The 22,638-nt window shown below is 35.3% G+C and overlaps 1 protein-coding gene across 7 annotated transcripts in view; it reads right to left on the bottom strand.

Annotated features, from left to right (window-relative positions):
• Positions 1 to 22,638, bottom strand: part of BBS9 (Bardet-Biedl syndrome 9) — a 321,265-nt gene that overhangs the window by 201,072 nt on the left and 97,555 nt on the right. For 6 of the 7 annotated variants that reach the window (XM_040548841.1, XM_040548842.1, XM_040548845.1 and 3 more), the window contains one exon: positions 21,201 to 21,353. In XM_040548841.1, the coding sequence (XP_040404775.1) occupies positions 21,201 to 21,353 (153 nt within the window). Of the gene's footprint in view, positions 1 to 4,017; positions 4,181 to 21,200; positions 21,354 to 22,638 lie in introns of those variants that run through there. The other variant, XM_040548846.1, reaches the window with a different exon arrangement.

Below are 22,638 nucleotides of genomic sequence, written 5' to 3'. Positions count from 1 at the left end.
TTCAAAACAAAAACGAAATCTAGGCTTATGAAAGGCAAGTGCTCCATATATAAAATGTTTGAATAGAACATTACGACAAGTAAAAATAACTTTGAAAACCTGGAAACTAACAAGTAAACAATCTAATTTTAGTGAGTTAGCATTTTCCTATAAAAGTATATTTTGTCCATAGAAATTCTAAATAGCTACGGAAGAGATAAATAATGAACTCCAGAATAATCGATAATTCTATATGTGTAGGGAAAATGAAAAAGCAAGAGACAATTAAGTGCAGTGAAAGAAAAGAAAGCAGAAAAGCAAAAGTAAGGTAACAGGCAGTCATATCTACAGAAGACACTTAGGATGCCAGGAGAAAAGTGGCTTCTAGATAGCTGATGTATTAAGAAAAAGTCTGGATTGAAATAAAGTTGTAAAAGAAAATATAATTAAAGTAATAAGATAGCTTCTAATTCAGACTCCAAATATTTTAATAACTACTTTCTTCAGATGACAACCTGTGCTATGAAACCACTGAAAGGTATCACTAGGTATGCTTTCAATATATCGATAATATTGAGCTGGAGGGAAAAAAAAATCCCATATGGCAGTAGCAACAGCTTTAAAACACTTATTTCAAAGTATAGCTTCTACTATTTCATCCATAGGAATGAAAGGCTCTATACAAGTCTCTGTATACCTATATTTCAGACACTAAGAAAAAAAAAGAAAAGAAAAAGGAACAAATTGTAAGAAATCTCCATCAAAACTCAGATACTCCTAAATCTCCTCATGAGCCAACTTGATTCAATTCTTCTAGCACCGCTTCTGCATAATTTATTAACAATCCTCACACAGACTTTTCTCCCCCCCCACCTCTGACTGGAATATCGATTGACACATCAGAAAACTGATGCTTGTATTTAATTGAACATCTTTTTTCATCAGCTTTTCTTTCACTATTGTAGTGAAAGACTGTAACATGACAAGCTTGTAATTGTAAGATGAGACTTGTAACATGGCAAGCTTGTAACATGACATCTGTGAAGATACTGGAAATTCCACTGTAGCATGGTTACATGCTTATGACTTCACTATTACAGTGAAGCAGTGGATTAATTGGATGATGAAACAGTAGGAGCCTCGTGCTAAACTTAAGCTACACTTGAAGCAACGCTCAATGCTGCTGGAAAAGAGCATCCCATGAATACAATGACATAAAACTTTATGTTAAAAAAAATATAAAATATAAAACCAAAACATCTTAAGTTTTTATATTTAGAGGGTGAATTTCACAGATAAATCCATTGATCTGTTATTTTTCTTAGTAAAGATGTAAGCCTCCAATTTTGACTTACAATGCTTAAGTAACCAAAGTTAGCAAGCCAGCCTGGTAGAAACATGACAGTTGAAGCACACCAAATTACGCAGCAAAATTTTGATGCTGTTGTGGTTTAGCCCGGCTGGCAGCTAAACACCACACAGCCGTTCGCTCACCCTCCCCCCTCCCTTTCTGGGGTGGGGGAGAGAAACGGGCAAGTGAAGCCTGTGAGTTGAGATAAAGACAGTTTATTAAGACTGGAAAATAATAATAACAACAATAATAATAATAATAATAGCATTAATAATAATAATGTGTACGAAACAAGTGATGCACAATGCAATTGTTCACCACCCGTTGACCGATGCCCAGCCCATCCCCGCGCCGCCGGCCCCCCCCCCCCCCCGGCTAGCCACCCCTATATATTGTTCAGCATGACGTCAGATGGTATGGAATACCCCTTTGGCCAGTTTGGGTCAGCTGTCCTGGGTCTGTCCCCTCCCAGCTCCTGCTGCATCTGTAGCCTGCTCGCTAGCAGGACAGAGCGAGAAGCTGAAAAGTCCTTGGCTTGGTGTAAGCACTGCTCTACAACAATTAAAACATCAGCATGTTATCAGCGCTCTTCTCATCCTAATCCAAAACATAGCACCCTACCAGCTACTAGGAGGAAAATTAACTCTATCCTAGCTGAAATCAGGACAGATGCCAAAACAATATCTGTCCCTCTTGCTGGTTTGGTTTTGTGTTTTGTTGTTGTTTGTTTTTTGCTGTTGTTTTTTCCATTACTTTTATTATTCTTATTATTGTTGTTGAGATGATTCGAGTTTTCAAGATGAATATAGCTCGGGATAACTGCAAAATCATAAAGACTATCTGGACAAAGACTTCAAAGAGGATGATCAAGTCCAACAAATTTATCAGAGCAATAAAAGGCACTTAAAGAATATTTCACAAACACAGATATGGATCACAGTTCACAAAACTTACATAATTATGTTTTAATAGGAACAGACAGTTGAAAAATTGAAAAGGGAATTAAATGTAGATGTGGAGAAAGAAATTCAAAGAAAAAAAAATCTACATCTTAGTATGATTAAAGATTGAGAATGTCATGTCTTAAAAAATGTCTTCTCATCACACCTTATTTGCAAATAGCATTTATCCCTCATGTTGCACTTTTTGTACACACACAGTGCCATTTACACATTAAAATGTAGCAAGTTAATCAAGATTGTATAAACTGTCATAGTAAAGCTGAAAAGACATCCAGATCTTCCAGTACAAGATCTCAAACTATATTCACTGGATCACATTTTCCCCAGTGCAAGTAGTTACATGTGCAACATATAAATCCCAAACATCTATGCAACAGAGACAGCTTGCTGGAGCTAATTGTTTTCAATGACTCCGTTAAGTTATAAGTCTGAAGTAAGCAAAGAAAATAAGACCTTTACCTGTATTAAAACTTGAAAAGAAAAAGGAAGTTTTATAGAATTAACCCAAAATTATATGCTTGCTGGTAACATCCCTTGCTGTTATTTAGTATCTACTAAAAACATATTGATACAATTTATCTTCATCTAGTTCATGTTTCTCAAATTAATAAATCTGCACATTCCTGGAGCTGGGAATAATTAATATTTATTGCCACCTGCCCTATTTTTAATAATTTGTACGTAGCATAACACCACAGATATATATAATGATCATATATACGTTTAAAACTAAACAATAACTTTCATTCTGAGTTGAAGAGTATCTGAAAGTCATCTCATTTACTGTACTCTTTTACATTGGAATTTCACATCTGCATTAATCCTGATTGCAAGATCACTGCACACCGAGGAGTCAGGGATCCACACCATCGGTTGGCCTGCACAGGCCAGTGCTGTGCCACATGTTCAGTCTGTCTTTCAGGCTGTTTTCCTGCACAAATCCCTTGGCCACAGGACAAGCACCCAGACCCTGTAAAGGAAGAGCCTGAAGGTAGCTCCCACCCAGTAACAGCAGTTATGATTGCATGGCCTTGCTTTACCTAAAAGTGCAGCAAGAAGTTCTCATATAAACACAATTTCTGTTTGACTGTAGAAATGATAAATGATAAATACACTACAATAGCTCAAATGACGGAGAATCTCTTCTTCAGATGGGGTCTGCCCTGCTTGCTGGATGTGGATGAAAGACCCATTCAATGCTACTCCACCTGTGGTTCCTAGCATCTAAAGGGACATAAGATTATCTACACTGTTCTCTTCTTATACTGTCAGTGTTTAATAGATAGCGTTGTGAATGATACCTAGCAGAGTCCTGAGTGCCTTTCTTACTGGAAGCCTAACAGACCAGATTCTCCTGGTGTAAAACATCTCATGGCCACATTCACTTATTCTACTGCTGACTTCTCAACACTGCAGCTGATAAGCCTGTAGTAGTAGCCTGGGGCTCTCTGCAGTAGTTCCTGCTATCCACTAGAGGACACTCCTCCAGTCAAAGCTGGGCCCAAACTGAGAATGAAAAATTCATAAGGTTAGGAGGAAGAGGGGAAAAAAAAAAATCAAGCCATTGAGAAGAAATCTCTCATATAATCTGCTGTGCTATTTGGCTATGCCATATCCTACCCTGGCCAGAGTAAATTCTTTCCCCCTAACTCTGTCCTAGAACATATCTGGAATATATCAAGATACAGCTACTCCTATGAAGGGCAAAAAGCACACAAGACATTGTAAAAGCTTTATTTATTTATTTTTTATTATTTTTTTCCCTCATGCTGGAAATCACTAGGTGAAGGAGAGGGTAAGAAATCCACGGGGAAGGGTTTTATTCATTTTTGGGCCATTTGGGTGGAGCATCTTTCCTGTTTTTGCAAGCAAAGAGCTTCATCTTGTACTGTTTTAATTAGAATTTTGATCAATTATTTCAAAATAATTTGTTATAATTGTCTCACATTACTTATGTGCATGCTGTAATTCATGAAGATGAACTATTATAAATAATCTACAGCACTCAAACATGTTTCTGGAAAACATACAAAAACATTAGTCAACATACCAAAATATTCATTAAAACTAATGTAAAAGCAAAGAAAACCTGAGAACATAACTTTTACTGAAAATAGTAACTTACCCATATTTTCTATACTGAAGTCTACTCACAACATTACAGATAAAATTTCATTACAATGAAGACATAACATTGCTGTAAATAAATGGTTTTTCTTCACCTCATTTGAGCTCTGAAATGTTAGTGTTTTATTGACTTAAGTTGCTGCATGTAAGTTTCCTTGTCAGAGAAAGAAAAAATTCTGTATATATACAACTAAGTAACTCTTAAAACATCCAGAGCCTACTAAAGACTGCCAACCTCCTTATTCTCCAAAAGGCTGAGCAAATCTTTACCCCAGTCTTAACAGATACCAAAGTACAACCATATTTCTTGGACTAAGCTTACACTTAAAAACAAAAATACCCTCCCTCACCATCGTTTTTCTTTCAAACCTTTGTTTTCTAATTGCTTTGGTATATTCCTCCTTGACTATCGAATCTACTCCTTTCATACCTCAAGCTGTCCATCTCCTCAGTTCTCTTACTTATCCCCTTAAAGTCTCTAGACTGTTTGACACCCCTCATCTCATTTTTTCAGAGCCTTTTGAATCAGTTTTTTTCAATTTGTAAGCTTCCCATTTCTCACAGACAGCCTTCCTGACTTTTCTTAGGCTCTCCCTGTCTCCAAAGATAAAATTTAAAAAATGTTTGAGATATCAGACATTTCTCTTTCATGACACATCCACCTGAAAAAGAAGGATTTGTGGTGTTTTGTTGTGGTTTTTTGTTTGTTTTTGTTGTTGTTAAAGTGTCCATGCCAGGAAGAGATTATTTTATTGTTTACACAGCTGTTAAAAAAATTAGAACATCTGCAAAAAAAAAAAATCTTCAAACTTTCAATTTTATTTCCTTGTAATTCCACAAACTAAGTATTCAGAAATTAAGTAGTAGGGTGTTTTGGGTTTTTTTTAGTTATTATTTTAATATTCATTTACTTGTTTAGAGATTTCAATTTTTTTGTGGACTTGATTTTCAGAGAGAATCAGGAAGAAAACCCTTTTTTTGGGGGGAAAAAAAATGGAACTAAGCATTCAGGCAACAAGGCCACGCCCTAACCAATCAGTCAATGAACTGATTATCACTGAATTTGGTGGATATCACATCACAGTAGGCTGGGCCTACTGCATGTGAAAAAAGTTCCCACGCACAATGCAGCATAAAGAACCCACCTGCAATCAAACCTAAGTTGTGATTCAAATGAAAATGTATTTTTTGTTGTTGTACTAGCATTAGGCAGACCTTCAGTAATCTTAACCATGCTGTGAAGTTGGCTTTAGTACATATTTAAATCAATTCTAGGCACACCTTAATTTACATGATCAAAAAGTATACCCAAAGGATCATATATGTGGACCAAAATGTCAGACTATTTTATTTGAAGGCTGCTTTTAATTCTTTTCTTGCTATTTTTGTCAGCTGATGGTTTTAGTTATTTGTCTGTTCTGATGACTCTAGCCATTGGGAAGACAAAGATATAATACAGGAACTAAAAATAAACTAGTTCTGATACACACATTCTGCCTTTCACAATTTGGTTTATAGCTCTACAGTACATTTACGACGCTCATTGCATTTAGGGGGAGGAAGGGGGAACAAAGTCTGAGTACTATCAATAATGTGCTGTTGTTCGCTCTGTCTTGTCACTAAACGTGAAATAGGATCTGAACCACGGCACAAGTTGCTGTACAAAGACTCTTCACACAACATTACCACTGCAGAACTCCACATAATGTTGGCATTGCTAATGGGATGAAACTAGAACAGTATGAATAATACATTACATGCACCAATCAATGTTACACTGTAATGGACTGATGGAAAATAAATACTCTTCATGAAAACCAAAGAAGAACTTTCAAACACAAATATTTTATGATTATTTATTTATTATCTTTACTAGATGAAAAGAATCAAATGTGACAAAAGAGTGTAAAAGCTGCATAAATGTTGCTTTATCTTTACCAAATATTTACTATTGCTTTGAAGCATGACTAGCTTCTGTACTTTCTGGGTTTTCTTCCCCTCTATCCTTCCCTATCCCATCTCTCTTCTTCCAGTCAGGACATGCAAAATCTAAATTCCCACTCCCTTTTTAAATCCTTTCTAGGCCTCTACAAATTGATTATTTGGGTGGAAAAAAAAATAAGAAAAAGTAGCATGTATAAAAATATTTATTTTATTTTTATCTGAAAGTTCCAGATTCTCTTCCACTCTTCGCTTTCTCATCTTACCCATCTATTCATCTAAGTACAATCTCTACCATTTTTCTGTAGCCCTTAGTCTTCCTAAACTCTCCTCCTTTTAACCAAAATCAATAGCTGTTCAAACACTTTTATCTCCCTTCAGCTAAAATCTGACTCACTATTGCTGAAAGTACAGAGTGCTATCCTCTGCAATATCTTACCTAAAAATAGCCCACACCCACCTCTCTTCTAGGCTTAACAAATCCATCCAAGACCCAGATCTCCCCTCCTTTCCTACTGCCTCACAACCGCCACAAACAGTCACACTGTGCAGACCATAAATAACCCCTACTAGTTGCAGTGCCTGGAAAAGTAAAAATGAAGACTGCAAAGGGTCTGGTACTACAATAACAAAGACAGCTCTGTATTCCACGGCCCCAAATCTGTCCTCTTTCTCTGCACATAGTTCATGTGGTATAGTCAATCCAGGGGCATATAAGTTTGTGTCATCATTAAATAAAAAATAAATAAATAAATAAATAAATAGTACAACATATTCTTTTCAAGTTATCACTTCGTCTTCTCTTTTTCCTCATCTCAAAAAACAGTGAATGTGCTCTTTGCAGCCACTGTCTTAACATTCTTTCCCCTTGCTGAATTTTTTAAACCTTCATTGTACTACTTACACAAAGCACTTCTCAGGCTAATGACTTCTTCATATAAAAATTGCAGGACCAAGCTACGGACTCAGCAAGACAATAATCAAGGCTTAATCATCAACTCAAAGTCTCCTCAACCCAAAGAGCTTTTATGATTCTATCTTCAGGTTCAGTGTTTTTTTTTTTTGTTGTTGTTGTTTTTTATTTTATTATGACTATTAAATCTTTGCATTCTCACCTCCTTTCCTCTCAGCCATAAGTATACTCTGCAAGCCTTTCAAGCTGGTTTCAGAGCTACGGTGGTCTTGCTAGCAGCAAACACGAAGCAACTGGCCAGTAAAAATATGGATAAAAACCACATACACAGCAATTCCACTCAGCTGGCAGTCTGGGCCTGCCAGAAGGCAAAGTCAGAGGAAGTTTGGGCTGTGCCTGCACAGAAAGGTTCCAACTTGAGAGTGGCCACGCTGTGCTACCACAAAGGAATGTTTAGATAATGAATACTGCAGCCCTAAAATTAGTCACTGTCACATTCTCAACACTAATTGGAGAGAGTTTTAAACTCTTCTTCATGATCATTATAGGCTACAAGCATTGATCTCTTTAGTTCATCAAGACAAATAATGCGCTCTGTAAAACTAAGCATCACTTTCACAAGAATAATGACTACTCCAATAATCGCATTTTCTCATTAGTGAGTGATTAGTGAGTATTCCCCTTTGTATTCTTGCAAATAAAGTCTTTACAAAACTGAGGCAAGGAGGAAAACAACAAAACTATTAGATGAGCTTAACACAGCTCTGGCTCTGTTAAGATTTTCTGATATGGTAAATGTGAGTAACTAATTCCCTGCAGACTACAGACTGAGACAGATCCAATAATTTAAACAAAATAAACAATATCAGAAAAGTCAAGAGATGAATCCAGAATCATCATATTGTGTAACCACTTCCCTAAAGACCCCTATGTCCTTATCACTCTGACCTTCATCCTTAGGTCAGACATGTTAAATTGAAATCTTGGTTCAGATTTGGTGTACTGAAATGGCAAGAAATTCAGGTGGAAAAAAAAGGGGGGAGGGGAGGGAGAAGAAAAGGCTTATTTTCAATTTACATAGCATCCAATACACAGGGTGCCTAGATCCTAACTGGAGTCTAAAGGTACTCCATAAATTTAGAGTTACTTCACTGTGTATTAAAGATTCTGATCAGAACCAAACAGTGGTATTTTCAACCTAAAAAAGGAGCTTTATTTATTGCTATCTGAGAGAGTTCAGGTCACAGTAGAAGAAAATCCTCATTCAACATATACCAGAGGCTATTACCAACAGCTTCTAGAACCAAGAGCACGTGGAAAATTGGAGAGCTGTTGGTTGTATCAGACTAAAATGCTGGAATAGCCTCCTACAAGGCCTAGGGTGATTACTCTCCAAACCAGCATCCCTTGCCCTTCAGCATGGCAATGTTAGTGCCCTGGAGAACTGTTCATATCTGACCAGCAGGGAGGAGGAGGAAGGGACTAGAGCAGCAAGCAACGGCATCAGGGAAAGGGCCAGTCTTGGCCAGAGGGGAAGGGGACCTGCTGAAGGATGGGAAGGCATGTTGTGGGGATGACGGGTCTCCAGTGCATACAAGCGACTGGATGGGAATCCCAGCGTTGCACACCCTCAGTCTCACATTTGACCTGTTCATGTTGATTAATGAGCTGAAAACGAACTCGCCTGGGAACACTTCCCTTCAACTTTGGCAGTGCAAGGCATTTTGAAACCCAGGATCAGGCTGCAACTCAAACAGTGAAAACATACACGTATTTAGGGCTTTAAATCCAGATTATCACATGTGAATAACATCAGAAACTATCAGAAAAATGTATGGCTTGATTCAAATTATATAAATTTTAACAGATGTATTAAGGAAAATTTCATTCTTTTGAGATTTCTTAAGAAATATTTTACATAAACAATTTTTAATCTGAATTTTTATATGTACTTCTATTAACTTTTTCTTTGCTAAGTATCTCATATACATTAACACATGCTTTAAAGACTAGGTATTCTCTTTTCAGCTTCTGAAAATTACTATTGGCTTTAGAATTATAATAAAAATAACTACACTTCTCAGTGGTCTCTTCAGTATTCTTTAATTGCTAATATCTAACAAAGCTGTGCCTATATAAAGAAAAAATAGCTTGAAGTGACTTTAGACATGCAGATGTTTAAGGAACGTGCAAGAATCCTTTTGTGTCACTGGAAATTTTTCCCAAGAGTAAACTAGAAGGCTGACTCAAATTGTGTATATTATCCAGAACCAAATATTCTCACACTTACTCTTACTTACATTTCTGGGGGAGAAGGTAACTATATAATCTTTTCTTAACAGTGTAATTTAAAGTAAGGCTTCAAAACTGTAAAGGAAATTTTTGCATGTTATGGTGAAACAAAGGCCAAAAATAAGACTCACTAAATTCCAAGCAGTTAAGTAGGGGGAAAAAAATACAGTAGCTAAAATCATGAAAGGCAGAGCAGTCTAATTGCCCAAGTATGGGGAAGAAAGGAAAAACGCCTGAATTGTAATCTCAATTCTTCCATGTGCTTGCAGTCCAGTCTCAGAAAAATTACTAACCAACAACATTTAGCTATCTACAATTCAAAGTTCTGCTTCTATTTATCACTAACGTTTGAAAAATCTTTAAAGACTTTATATATTATTCATTATATATTAACAATTCTATAACTATTTTCCTAGCAAAGTCTACCTAAGAGTTGCAGAAGGAAAAACCTGCAGAAAGAACTTACTAAACTGCAATCTGCTTATGCAGATTCTCCACATTTTATTTGGTATTTTATAAATTAGGCACTCCTTTTACCTAAGTTCTCCACACACACACACACACACTTTTTGGCATACCAACTCTTGACAGGAAAACTAAACATATTTACAATATTTGTCTTTTGCTGCACTCTGCTGGAACAATCCATTTTTAAGCTGAAAGAAACATTGTCCCATATGTAATACAAATGCTAACTAAAAAGCCTAAAAAGACAGAAATATTATTTCTTGTAAAAATACACTGTTTTGGAGCACACACTGCCATTTCAGATTTTTAAAAACAGTGTTTACATCTTTAAATCCATATTTTGTTGTTCCGATATGTGTCCCATTTTAGAAGAGCACCTGCAACAGTCCTACATCAAGCAGGATTACAGAGTGCTCACTACTGCTCAGAATAAAACTATAACAAATTAAGATCTCAGTAAGGCACTGAAGAGGCTTCTGGAACACAGACTGGAAAATTTGCCTCCTTCATTTTAAAAATCCTACACCTGATAAGGACATTATTTAAAAAAAAAAAAAAAAAAACATATGCCTAGAAACCTTATTCCCTCCATTTGATCACTCTGCTCAAAATAATAGTAAAAATTCAAAAGACAATGTAAATTGTTATAACACTTGCCTAAAGTAAGACAAGACTGAGTCCCTTAAAAAAAAAAAGAAAAACTGACAATTTGCTGCACATATGAAATTGCAAAATTTGCAGCCCCATTTCTTTCACTAGAAGAACCTGAAGAAACTTAACTGGGCTAAAGAACAGACCCCAGTTCACGGTCAAAACTATTAACTCCTGTGATAATTTATTCTGGCTCAGGATCTGCTGCAGAATCACCCAAACATCCCACATGTCAAATGAAACGTGACTTCCTACTAGAAAAATGCACCTGTGATCAAAACAAAGGGTTATGACATTTTTCCCCACTCTTTGGATTGACCATAAACTTCTACAGAAAATAATTTAAAGGGGAAGTAAATAACACAGATGCAATGGAACAGAAATGTCGCAGGCTTTTTTCTAGAAGTCTTCTGAGGGCAATGAGGAAAAGCTTTCACTCTTAGACCTGTCTTGGGAATTGCAAATACAGATGTTGGCACCAGTCCCAGAACACAAAACATACTTTTCAATTTTTACTAATACCTGCTAAAATTGTGTCTTGGCATTTTAGCTTGGAAAGAAAATTAAGGAATGACCCTTCTTAATACTCTGTAATCCACATAAATCTCAAGAACCCCTCTCAGGGAAAGGTTTCCATAGATTTTTTTTTTTCCAAAGAACAACAGGGCCTCTTGGATAATTATTGCCTTTACAGATTGCCTTGTTGAATTTGAAAATAAGAATAAATGCAGTCAATACCCTCACATGAATAGTAAAGTAATGGCTTCAAAGCTTCCAGCAATATAGAATCTATAAACAGTGACAAAGGAAACAGAAAACATGAAAAAAGTTTTTAGAGAAACTAACTACTTCAAAGGTTAATGTACTTAGCCCGATACTGGTCAGGCCAACCTGTTTCTCTGGAATTGCACTACTGGCATTCCCTGCCACTACATCCTCCTTCCCCCCAACACCTCCAAAAAAAAAGAAAAAAAAAAATTCAAAATGACATTATTTTTCATAGTAACAAAGTTAATACACTAGAGACCAAATGTTTCTCTGTTCTTCCCACAGAAGAAAAATACATGAGCAAGTTGAAGACTTGTATTAACACATTTTTCTCCATTTGTCTCCAATGGCTTTTTAAAAATAAAAGGTCAGTGACGTTACAACAATAAATACAAATGGAGAGTTGTACTTCAGTTTGTAACCATGCCACTCTCTTCAGTTTTAACCTCCAGTGTAACAAAATATATATATGAAGAATGGGTGAACAAACTATTTGGAGATGCTAGGCTTCCAAAATCAAATGGAGAGTGCGAGGCAACAGATTGAGAAGTATACAAGGGGAGCAGTAGTTAGGTATTGATGTGAATGACTGGCTAGGAGTCAAGTCGGATAGAAAACCTATTGTAGACAAGTTTCCACTACTGTGGATCTCAGAAAAAAAGAAAAGCAGGAAATGATGCAAGATATCTTTTGCAAATCACAGGTAATTTCACATCACAGAATTCTTACTAGTTGCAATTATGAACTATAATCCATTCACATGCTTTTATACAAAGGAGAAAATGGTAAAAGCAAAATAAAATGCAAAAATAATACAATCCAGTACGTCTGGATAAAACGTTGAAGATTAAGTCAACCTATAAACTGTTCATAACTTCGGCAGTGTAGAATTTCCATATAAAATTAAAAAAAAAAAGAGAGAGAGAGAGAGAGAGAGAAACACAATCCTTACATTTGTCAGAAAACAGGGTTTTGCAGATGTTTTAATGAATCATATTCCTTATGAATTTGCTCAAAGAACACAGACTTGTTTCTGGAAAGAGGTATAAAAAAAGTCTGAAAGACAGCTACTAGTAGCCAACAACTAATCTGCTTCATATTTGCTTCTACAATAAAAAGAAAAAGAAATTGAGTGTATCCGATGTTCATAAAAGCTGAAAGGAATAAATATACCTAGAAGACACAATAATATATTGAGACAGAAAAACCTTTCCTAAAATATATATCTTAAGACAGACTGGCAGTTGTCTACTGGAATGTAATAGACAGATAATGGATGATGACATGCTCATTAAAAAGAAATGGGAAAAAAAAAAAAAAAAGAAAAAGGAAAATGCAAAAAGTTCATTTTTCCTCCAGAAAAGTATGGAAGAAAGTTTTCTCAAAACTCTGAAGCCCCATTCAAATTAGGACAGAGGCAAAGGCTACTGTTTTCTTTAACATGACAAATCTAATTAGCTAGCAAATATTTAACCAATAGCTAGAGGTTGCTCTTTAAGTACTAAATAATGAGATGTAATTAAGGTAGCAAAGGCAAAAGGTTACTAATTTAGGGCATTTCTATGGTGCAGTGTTTAAATTATAGGTTTTATACAAAACGCATGGGCCAATGCACAAGAAAAAAATCCAATTTTAACGGAATGCAGAACAAATTAACATTTTAACATTATAATACTACTCAATTGTATAATGGGATTTTGTTAAGTGTCACAGAACAGAAAATAAAAGTAACACTCCAAGGTATGCTTGTTAACCTCTTCAAGCTAAATATATTATGAGCCTACTGACAGCAGTAAATAGACACATTGTAACATGAAAGACTACAAATTCAAAGGCCTTTAATAGGTATTCCTTTTTCTAAGTCGATTGGCATAAAGAGTATAAACAACGAACAAGATAAAAATGTTATCCATACCAAATGCTTTCAAATTTCCCAAAGTTGTTCTCAACTATATCGCTGTTGTACTGCATAATTACAGGGCTGACCCAGAAAAACTTTCTAAGGAACATGAAATAGTAGGGTTTTCCATCTTTCTATGAACGCTGTATGATTTTTTTTTTATTCTAGTTTTGTTTCCGCTACTGCTTAGCATTTCCTCTCTTGTCTATGGAGAACATTTTTCCCTATGAGAGAGCCTAGCAATAATTTAAGCTTCAGTACAGGTATCTGATACACTGTCTTTCAGAAAATATGAGAAAGATTTCTTTCAAATAAATAAGACATATCAGTATTCCTTTCTCTGGGAATTGCAGGCAAACTGTTCCATTTTCACTCAAAGACCCACAAGTTATTTTAGTCCCTACAGAAATCCATCATGTATTATGCATTGCTAAAGATACGAGCATCAGTTTTACCTGTTTGTCCCACAAACTGGTTGATCTTAAGAGAAGACTATCCCTCACTGGAGCAAGTAGACTCAAACACAAGAGTTGTACCAGCAATCTCAATATATGCTTCCCAAGCTAACTACTTTCAGACAGTTTTGGAATACATCTTCAATAAAAAGGGCTTTGATGACCTTGCAAGTATTCCACTATTAAAGCTAAATAAGTAAAATAGAGAATTTGAATTATAAGTAATAGCCAATAAGTTACTTTTAGAGGAGAGGAAAGGAAAGGAAAGGAAAGGAAAGGAAAGGAAAAGGAAAGGAAAGGAAAGGAAAGGAAAGGAAAGGAAAGGAAAGGAACGGAAAGGAAAGGAAAGGAAAGGAAAGGGAAGGGAAGGAAGGGAAGGGAAGGAAGGGAAGGGAAGGGAAGGGAAGGGAAGGGAAGGGAAGGGAAGGGAAGGGAAGGGAAGGGAAGGGAAGGAAGGGAAGGGAAGGGAAGGGAAGGGAAGGGAAGGGAAGGGAGGAAGGGAAGGGAAGGGAAGGGAAGGGAAGGGAAGGGAAGGGAAGGAAGGGAAGGGAAGGGAAGGGAAGGGAAGGGAAGGGAAGGGAAGGGAAGGGAAGGGAAGGGAAGGGAAGGGAAGGGAAGGGAAGGGAAGCATAGCATCTCCAAAGAACAGCATATTTATTTAAGCCAGAAAGAACTAATTTATATTATGGGTGTAGTTCTCACTGACATTTATATTTTATATATATTTATATAATATTTATAATATTTATATCTCACTGACAATTTATATTATGGGTGTAGTTCTCACTGACATTATCTGGTGAAAATGACTATTACAGGAACGGGTGTGATATACAGCCTTTGAGTCAAGCATGATAAACCCTAATGGTTTTGCTTTGAGGTAGAAGTCCTTACTAATCAAGCAATGAATCATTTCCAAAATGTCGAGTTCCTGAGGCCATGTGTGTCAGAAGTGCAACTCTTGAGTGAATACTCAATCACTAATGATCAGTTTTGAGATTTTTATCAACTGATTAATAAGCAAGGAAAGGAGCTAAGAGGCTTGAACAAAGAGTTAATGGACCTTTAATGACACTCTAAGTGTGTCTTAGTGAATAGAACATAATGAGTTTTATTTGCTACTGACCACAAATCACCAAGAATCGAAGTGCTCTATGCACTGCAAGTGTTAAAATACTGCAAGGAACAGCACTCATGCTTTTAAAAAATTAGGAAATTGTATATGATTGAATATGAATATGTAATTGAATATGTATACATATACATATATTTGAGTAAACACAATTTCCTAATTTTGCCCATAATAATGCCCAAAATAATGCCCATACTTAATTGGTATTACACCTCTGTAGCAGATCAGAGAACAGAAATTAAGAGCATAGCTTCCTAAATCAGTAGATGGATGTGAGGTAGAGAGACAAATGGGAAGATGTTTATTCATTTCTTTAGTATACTAAGTGCTGGAACTGTTGGTTCAACTATCATGGAAGCAAAATGCTAGCTCTTATTTATGATATACAGTGCTGAAAATACATTCAGGAACAATTCTGAAGACTAAAGGTTTGACAAATTATGCATATGTACACATACATATGCACAGACACATGTACACAAATGTATCATTTTTGTATTACTGCCTATAAATTTTCTACTGCCCTCCTAGATGTAGGTATTTGCCCTCGATATACTCCACATCTTTGTGCTGAAATCGCTGCGGAAATATCTAAAGAAATTACTGCATCTAACAGGCAGCCAACAGCCTGAAACCATCAAGGATCACTAACCTGGAGGACTTCCAGTTCCCTAAAACAAAACAAAACAAAACAAAATGGCTGATTATAGGGAGTCAGTTCAATCAGGTGAGTCTGGAATCAAGTCCCAATAATAACAGACCTAAAATCAAAAGGACGAGTCATTTGGTAGCTGAGGGAAATCTTATTTCCAAGAGTGGAAAAAGAAAAGGAAACAAGCTAATAGAATGAAGACAAAGAGGGGAGGTTTATGTTTCCTTTCAGAAAGCAGTGACAAGATCAAAACCTCTCACTGAACAGATGAAAATAAGTCAGAAACTTCCATTTAGGATTGCACTGTTTTTCACATATTTGTATGTTTCATATTACCATACAACAAAATGCATGTGTGTACACGTGCACATGCACATTTAAAACTCATCCACAGAATTTAATTATGATTTGCTTAAGTATCAAATACACATACCTTCAACAGTGGGGAAACAGTACGTGCACCTGGGCAAAGCTGGCAAAGCTGACACTAGTTTGAGGTAAGTGGATTCTGGAAACCTCTGAGCATGAGTTTCTGGGATTGAACCTAAAGCATGTGCCTAGAGACCCAAAGAAAGAGTATCAACAATTCTGCTAGTCACAGCACCCAACAGCTCAGAAAAAGAGCATGTCTGCAGAAAAGGGTGTGGAGAGTCCAAAAGCTGTTCCACTCACATTCTAAAATGGGAAATTATGAACCATCTCCAATCTGGGAGCCACGTAACTATATTAGTGCAGTGCTGAAGGTGTATTAGTACAATTTTTGCTCAATTTTGCCATCTGGGAGCTTTGCACCTGTGTCATTTCATTCATATGTAGCTCATGTGGAATTCAGGTGAAGCAAATACATAACACCTGGTCCCCACTCACAAAGGCAAGCCCTTAAATACTGAGGCAAAATCCCATGTCTTATAAATCAGGCTCCCTGTAATAATACTGGTTTAAATCAGCTAAGTCTTTTCTGAAAACTGATCATATGTGTTAGACAAAAAGGACATAACAGGCTTACATTTGGATATTTGTCAACTATTAATTGGAATACTGGTTTTCACTTGAAGTGCCAAAATTTCAAAGAGGAAATCATATGATTCAGAAGATACAATTCAGATTCAACTGGTTATTTCTGTTGTCATACTGATTTACACCCAAAACTAATTTTCGCCTGATAGTTATCAAAAATTATTATAAAATGGACAAGAACTGGCACACAGTATTTTAATAGTTTAAATACTGTTTGACAAGATTTCAACATTCTTGTTGGATCACAAACCAGAATGAAGAGAATCCAACATGCATGATCAGCAGCAGTAGGATGAAAACTCCTCACAACTGTAAAATAAGATAATTCACCTTTTTGCCTGTAAACACTAACATACAACTACTTCTCCAAAAATTGAAGGACTCTGAATACTTTGTTCCCTTGTTTCACGCAAGAATTTTTAAATGAAAAATTCCTATATGCATTAATTTCTTCAAGCTGCAATTCATATGCAGACTTCAAGATACAAGACCAAGACCAGCCAAGACAGATACAGGCTATATACCAAAGAAAGCAAAATGAACTGGACAACTAATTGTTTATGGAACAGTATCCGAGAACTGCGTTGAAAGTCATATTATCGCTGCTTGCAGCCAGGTATTTCTGTGGGACAAGCTTTTCAGTAATAATATAAATAAGATGATCACGAGGAGTATAACTGCACTAATCTTCTAAACATAGTAACTGGATTAAATAGTTTACAACTAAACATGCCTGGTACTGCTTCGATTCACTAGGTTATAATCTACATGGGTTGAAATAGTGATTCTTATGACCCCTATCGTAAATTCCAAATTGTACCTGGAAACCCCAATAATGTATGTCAAGAGTCAATGCATGAAAATTATCATTTCAAGGCAACCACCTGCAGCAACTGCCAAACTATGATTCTATAATACGACAGAAAACACACTGTAGAGATTAAAGACCATTAACTTACACTTTCAAGCAATAACATGTCTCTACTAAGTGAGCATTGTATAAAGTACATACTGTTTACAGCAGGTACCATGCAATTTGCTGCAATCTTATTTCATATTCCAATTCCTTTAAACTGAAAAAGCCTATGTAATCTCAACTGCTGTTTACTTGTAAATTCATCGCATTAAATTCCTTGTTTAGAACAAGAGCTAGCAGCACATCCAATTGCACTGGTTTGTTGTTGGTGGTGGTTTTTAAACCAGAGCTCAAGAAACTGTAGTACATAGTCACACAAATAGCATCTATCAAAAACTTATTTTCCACTATTTTCATAGGGTCTTCCTACAAATCACTCAAACATCACAATAATGACCACAATAAAACCACAATAATGACTTTTACCAATATACAAAGTTACTACATATAAAATAGCTTTTCTTTTCCTTCCAGAACAGAACACCGTATGTCACTATTTGTTAACTACTGTAAAACTCAAATCTATATTGACATATACGGTTAATTCATAAAGACGAATTCTAGAAGAAAATACTGAAAAGGAGTATAAAAACAAAAGAAGCTTCTCATCACTGCACACATCAATGCCTGTTTCTCCTTTATTGTGAAGATTAAAAGTAAGGCTACAGTTTCCTTACAATAAATTTGCAAATTTATTGTAGCACTGAATACATCCTGCCCTCTTGGTCATGTACAAGAAGATACATAAAAAAAGTAGTTTGTAAATAGAAATGAACTTTACAAGACAAATAAATGCAGCTTGATTAATTTTCTCTGCCTCGGCATCGATGGCTTTGACGTGTATCTCTACTCACATACCACACAAACAACTTATACTTGATCAAGTTGAAAATCTGAAAACTAACATTTACAGTCAACTACAGCTGTAAAATTCAAATCAGTTCAGCAATTCATTATAACAATTTGTAGTTTGGCAAAGAAAGAACTGCACAGAATACATTTTAAATAGGTATCAAACAGGCAGTGAAGCTACATGAGTTGAACATTTGTGATTGTTAGATTTGAATTAAAAAGTCTGTTCACAGAAAGGTTATAACTTCAGTATAACTGTTCTGATGAAAGGAAATAAGGGAAGCAGTAAGAGACATCTTTACATCAGGCTGAATTAGGAGAGGTTATACCATTACAGCTTCACTTAAAATAAATATATATAAATTATAGTAATTATTCGATCAAGAATGTAACTCATAGAACCCAAGTCCTGGTGACTGAGTGAAACAAACAGTAGTGAAATCAGATATTCATGTTAACTGGAAATTCTTTCCTGTTCTAGATGACAAAGTTTGGAGTACGCTATAAAAGCAAAACATTCACATTTTCTTTCTGACTGCAAAACCCAACACAGAAAATACCTTTCTTTTGTACAAAACAATTACTTCAGTGAAAAATTATGCAATTTTTTTCTTTTCTCCTCATTATAAAAGTTTTTGGCATAAGACATGATGTTCTCAGACAGTGGTGTTAGATAGAAAAGGAACTGAGTTTTATTCCAACACTAGAAGTATTTAATTGTAGGAATTATCATACCAATTTTACTACAACCCCCCTAAAACTTTTACACCACTTACATTCAGAGTTCAATCCAAATTCCCCTGAAGCAGACAGGAGTCATGCTACTTACTTCCGTGGGGTATGGATCATTTCTTCACTGAATACATTCTCCATCGAAAAAACTAAAGAACAGAACTATGGTCCTCATATCAGACAACTTTTCCAAAAGAAAAACAGATGATTATTTTTTTTCTAACAATTCCTATAAAAAGCAGTAGTCTCAAAAATACAACAATACTAATTTCTATGTCAAAAAGACTACAGCTTAAATAATTTTTGGAGTGAGACTTTATACTGTTCATATTTATCCAGCCTCATTATACCGTCTTTAGTGAAAAAAGATGTTCCTTATTTGAATACTTCAAATATTTGCATTAGATATACTTGTTCAAGCAAAGACAGAAGATGACAAAGACTTTAAAAAAAAGAAAACAAGGTCTTTTCTAACACAGGAAATGCATCACCAAGCAATTTCATTTCGCCCAAACAGCAAAGAGACAATATTAAGTCCTACCACAGTGCTCACTTCCAAAGCAATGTATACAATATTGGGATCCCTATGGTAATTACTATTTCACTACACTTTTGTTTGTAATAACATGTTTTTGTTACAAGGGGATTCAAGAACAAAAGAAAATAACAAAGGGAATCTACCAAGAAAAATCTGAGCTTGCCTAAAATCAAATTTTAACTAATATTGAAAAATATAAACATTTATCCTCTAGAAATACATCTTTTCCCTCATTCTCTTTTCAACTACTGTAATTCTAATTAAAAAAATAATAATAATAATTTAAAAAGATGACCCATCTAATTTTGGTTTGAAGGATCTTTCAGATATACTCCCAGAATATGCATTTAACTACCTGATTTTTGTCATATTCCCAGAACCAATCTTTAATTCAAGAAATTGTCAAGAACATCTTGGTTGGTTTAAGTTTAAAGGTAACAGTTCTGCATAGCAAAAGCAGGCTCAAGAGACCCACTTTTGTTGATCTTTAGGGATTACTTAGTTGTGCCATTTTAAAGTGTTAACCATCTATGTGTTAACAACACCTAGTATTTTGTAAAGTAAAAAATAAGAATTAAAAAACACTCTCAAACTTACACCATCTCATAGTTAACTCGTTAAAGACAGAATCATAGAAGGGTTTGGGTTTGAAGGAACCTTAAAGATCATCTTATTCCAACCCACTAGACCAGGTTGCTCAAAGCTCCATCCAACCTGGCCTTGAATATATAAAAAAAGGCATATTTCTCTTATGTCTAACCATAAATGGAAAGGCGGTTTTCTGTAATTTACAGAAAGGTTTTCATGAACCAAACAGTAAAAATATTTTTCCTGTCTTCATTTTTGAATTGTCCTGATACACCACAGTGCATAAATCTCATTTCTAGCTAGCAATCTAATTGTTTCTCAGCTCCTCTAACAAGGCATGTTAAAAAGTAAAAATTGGACTGTCCAACAGAAAAGCACAAAATGCACAAAGTAACATCTCAGCAAAGGAGACACATCATGAAACAAAGGCTATTTTAAAGTAATGTAGAGCTGAGGCAGGAGAAGGGGTGAAAACACTGTGGGGATGGTTTAGGAATGATTTTATTATTTAAACATTGTTATTCTGCAGTTATTCCATTCTGAAATGATTAGAACATAAAAAGAAGCCCCATAAGAAAGGACTTAGCCTCAGACAATGTTGTTGTGAACATTACACCAGCCAAACCATTCCACCAGTTTACAGTGTACCATAAAATATTTACATAAGCTATGAACTATAAAATATTTTCACATGAACTATAAAATATTTACACTATCAACATCAGTTAGGAAAGAATGATGTGCTGTCAAGCTGGTGTGACCTAGGAGTAAAAATTTTGTGGTCACAGATTAAATAAAACTATTTCAAATCATCTGGAAACTTACAGGGAATATTAGGTTAAACAAATTACTGCTTCCTGGTCTTTGGATGGTAAATGTAACCAGGAAAACATAGCTTTTATGCTTGAAGCTAAGTTTTACCAACATCATAAAGAAAGGTTAGGTTCATAATCAAACTGTACTGACCTCTCTGAATGTTCCCTCTAGCAAGGTGTCCAGATGTTGAAGAGGAGCAGGAGTTTTGTCTTTGAATCGTGTCAGCAATCGTCTCTCAATAGCTCTAAATTGTACAGCCCTCTCAGATAACAGCTCACGAAATTTTTCTGCATTCAAGCGCAGCTGCAATTTAATGGTTTTCAAGAATTCAGATTACAGGTCATATACATCATATCTGCTCATTCCACATGAAATGAGAGAATGATAGTAAAATTCTTGTGTGTGTGTATTTACTCAGATACGAATATGAATGATAGTAAAATTATTGATAGTGTGTGTATTTATTCAAGTATTAATACATTGTTTATACCAATTTCATATTGATGTGGTTAATTTCACATTCATCATGAAATTTATTAACATTTTCAGGAATCATCATTTGCCACTGAAGTCAAAAATAATTGCCAACAGAAATAACAATGTGTGTTAATGCCTAAGTATCTCATCAAAAAGACTACCAAAAAAGAATGAAATTTCAACACCAGTATCTCAGGGTTTCTCCTCAATTTCATGTACTGTGGCCCATACACATGACATATTAGACTTGTTATTCATTGCTGTAGAACGTAAATGGTTATTCCCTTAAGCATGAATAAAAGCACTAAAGTCTTCACTGACTGAATGACTTCTATATCTGAAGTGAAATTCTTATTAATTTTATATATACATATTGATCAGGTACAGCAATCAACTTTATTAAAATGTTCACAAAACTTTGAACAATATCATATATCAAGTGCCCAGATAATAAAATTCCTATTTTATCTTTATAACCATCTATTTTCTGTTATATACCTTTAAGACAAAAATCACTAATGAAAGTGAGTCTCTTTCAAAAAGCTGAGTCCTCAAGGTAATATCCTCTGTACATGCTGTAACTAGCAGAAATTATCAGAAAAAACATTTCAAGACATGCAGCTTTCAAGATATATTATGACATATCTATTTTATAGTGTCTCAAAATTAGAAGCCTCCTAAATTTAGAAAACAGATTATTTTTAAAAATAAGCAAACATAGTATTCCATCAGTACATGATTATGAAGGACTTTCAGGCAAGCTAAAAGAAATGCAGCTCTTCTAGGAGGAGGAGGAAAAAGGGGACATCTCAGGTAATATTGTCCCAAACTTGCCAAAAAAAGGGATGGAGCATTAGGATCCCCTACATAGACCATTTTTCTTAAAGTAGAAAATTTTCAGACCAGATAATTCTTGTAAAATTTCAGAAACTTCAAAATAGCCAGTTGCAACCTAATTAGATCCTAACTTACCACTACAGTGATCACACCAATATTCCAACCCACAGTATATCTGTGCTTGTGACACAATCTAATGAAGCCTATGTTCTGATTATATATAGTTAAGGTATTACTACAATACCAGCCATTAGAAAAAATAAACAATGAAAAA

Source organism: Cygnus olor, chromosome 2 (assembly GCF_009769625.2).
Source record: "Cygnus olor isolate bCygOlo1 chromosome 2, bCygOlo1.pri.v2, whole genome shotgun sequence".
In the NCBI taxonomy this organism is placed as follows: Eukaryota; Metazoa; Chordata; class Aves; order Anseriformes; family Anatidae; genus Cygnus; species Cygnus olor.
The sequence above is the reverse complement of the archived record's forward strand: the minus strand, read 5'-3'. Positions and strand labels throughout refer to the sequence as shown.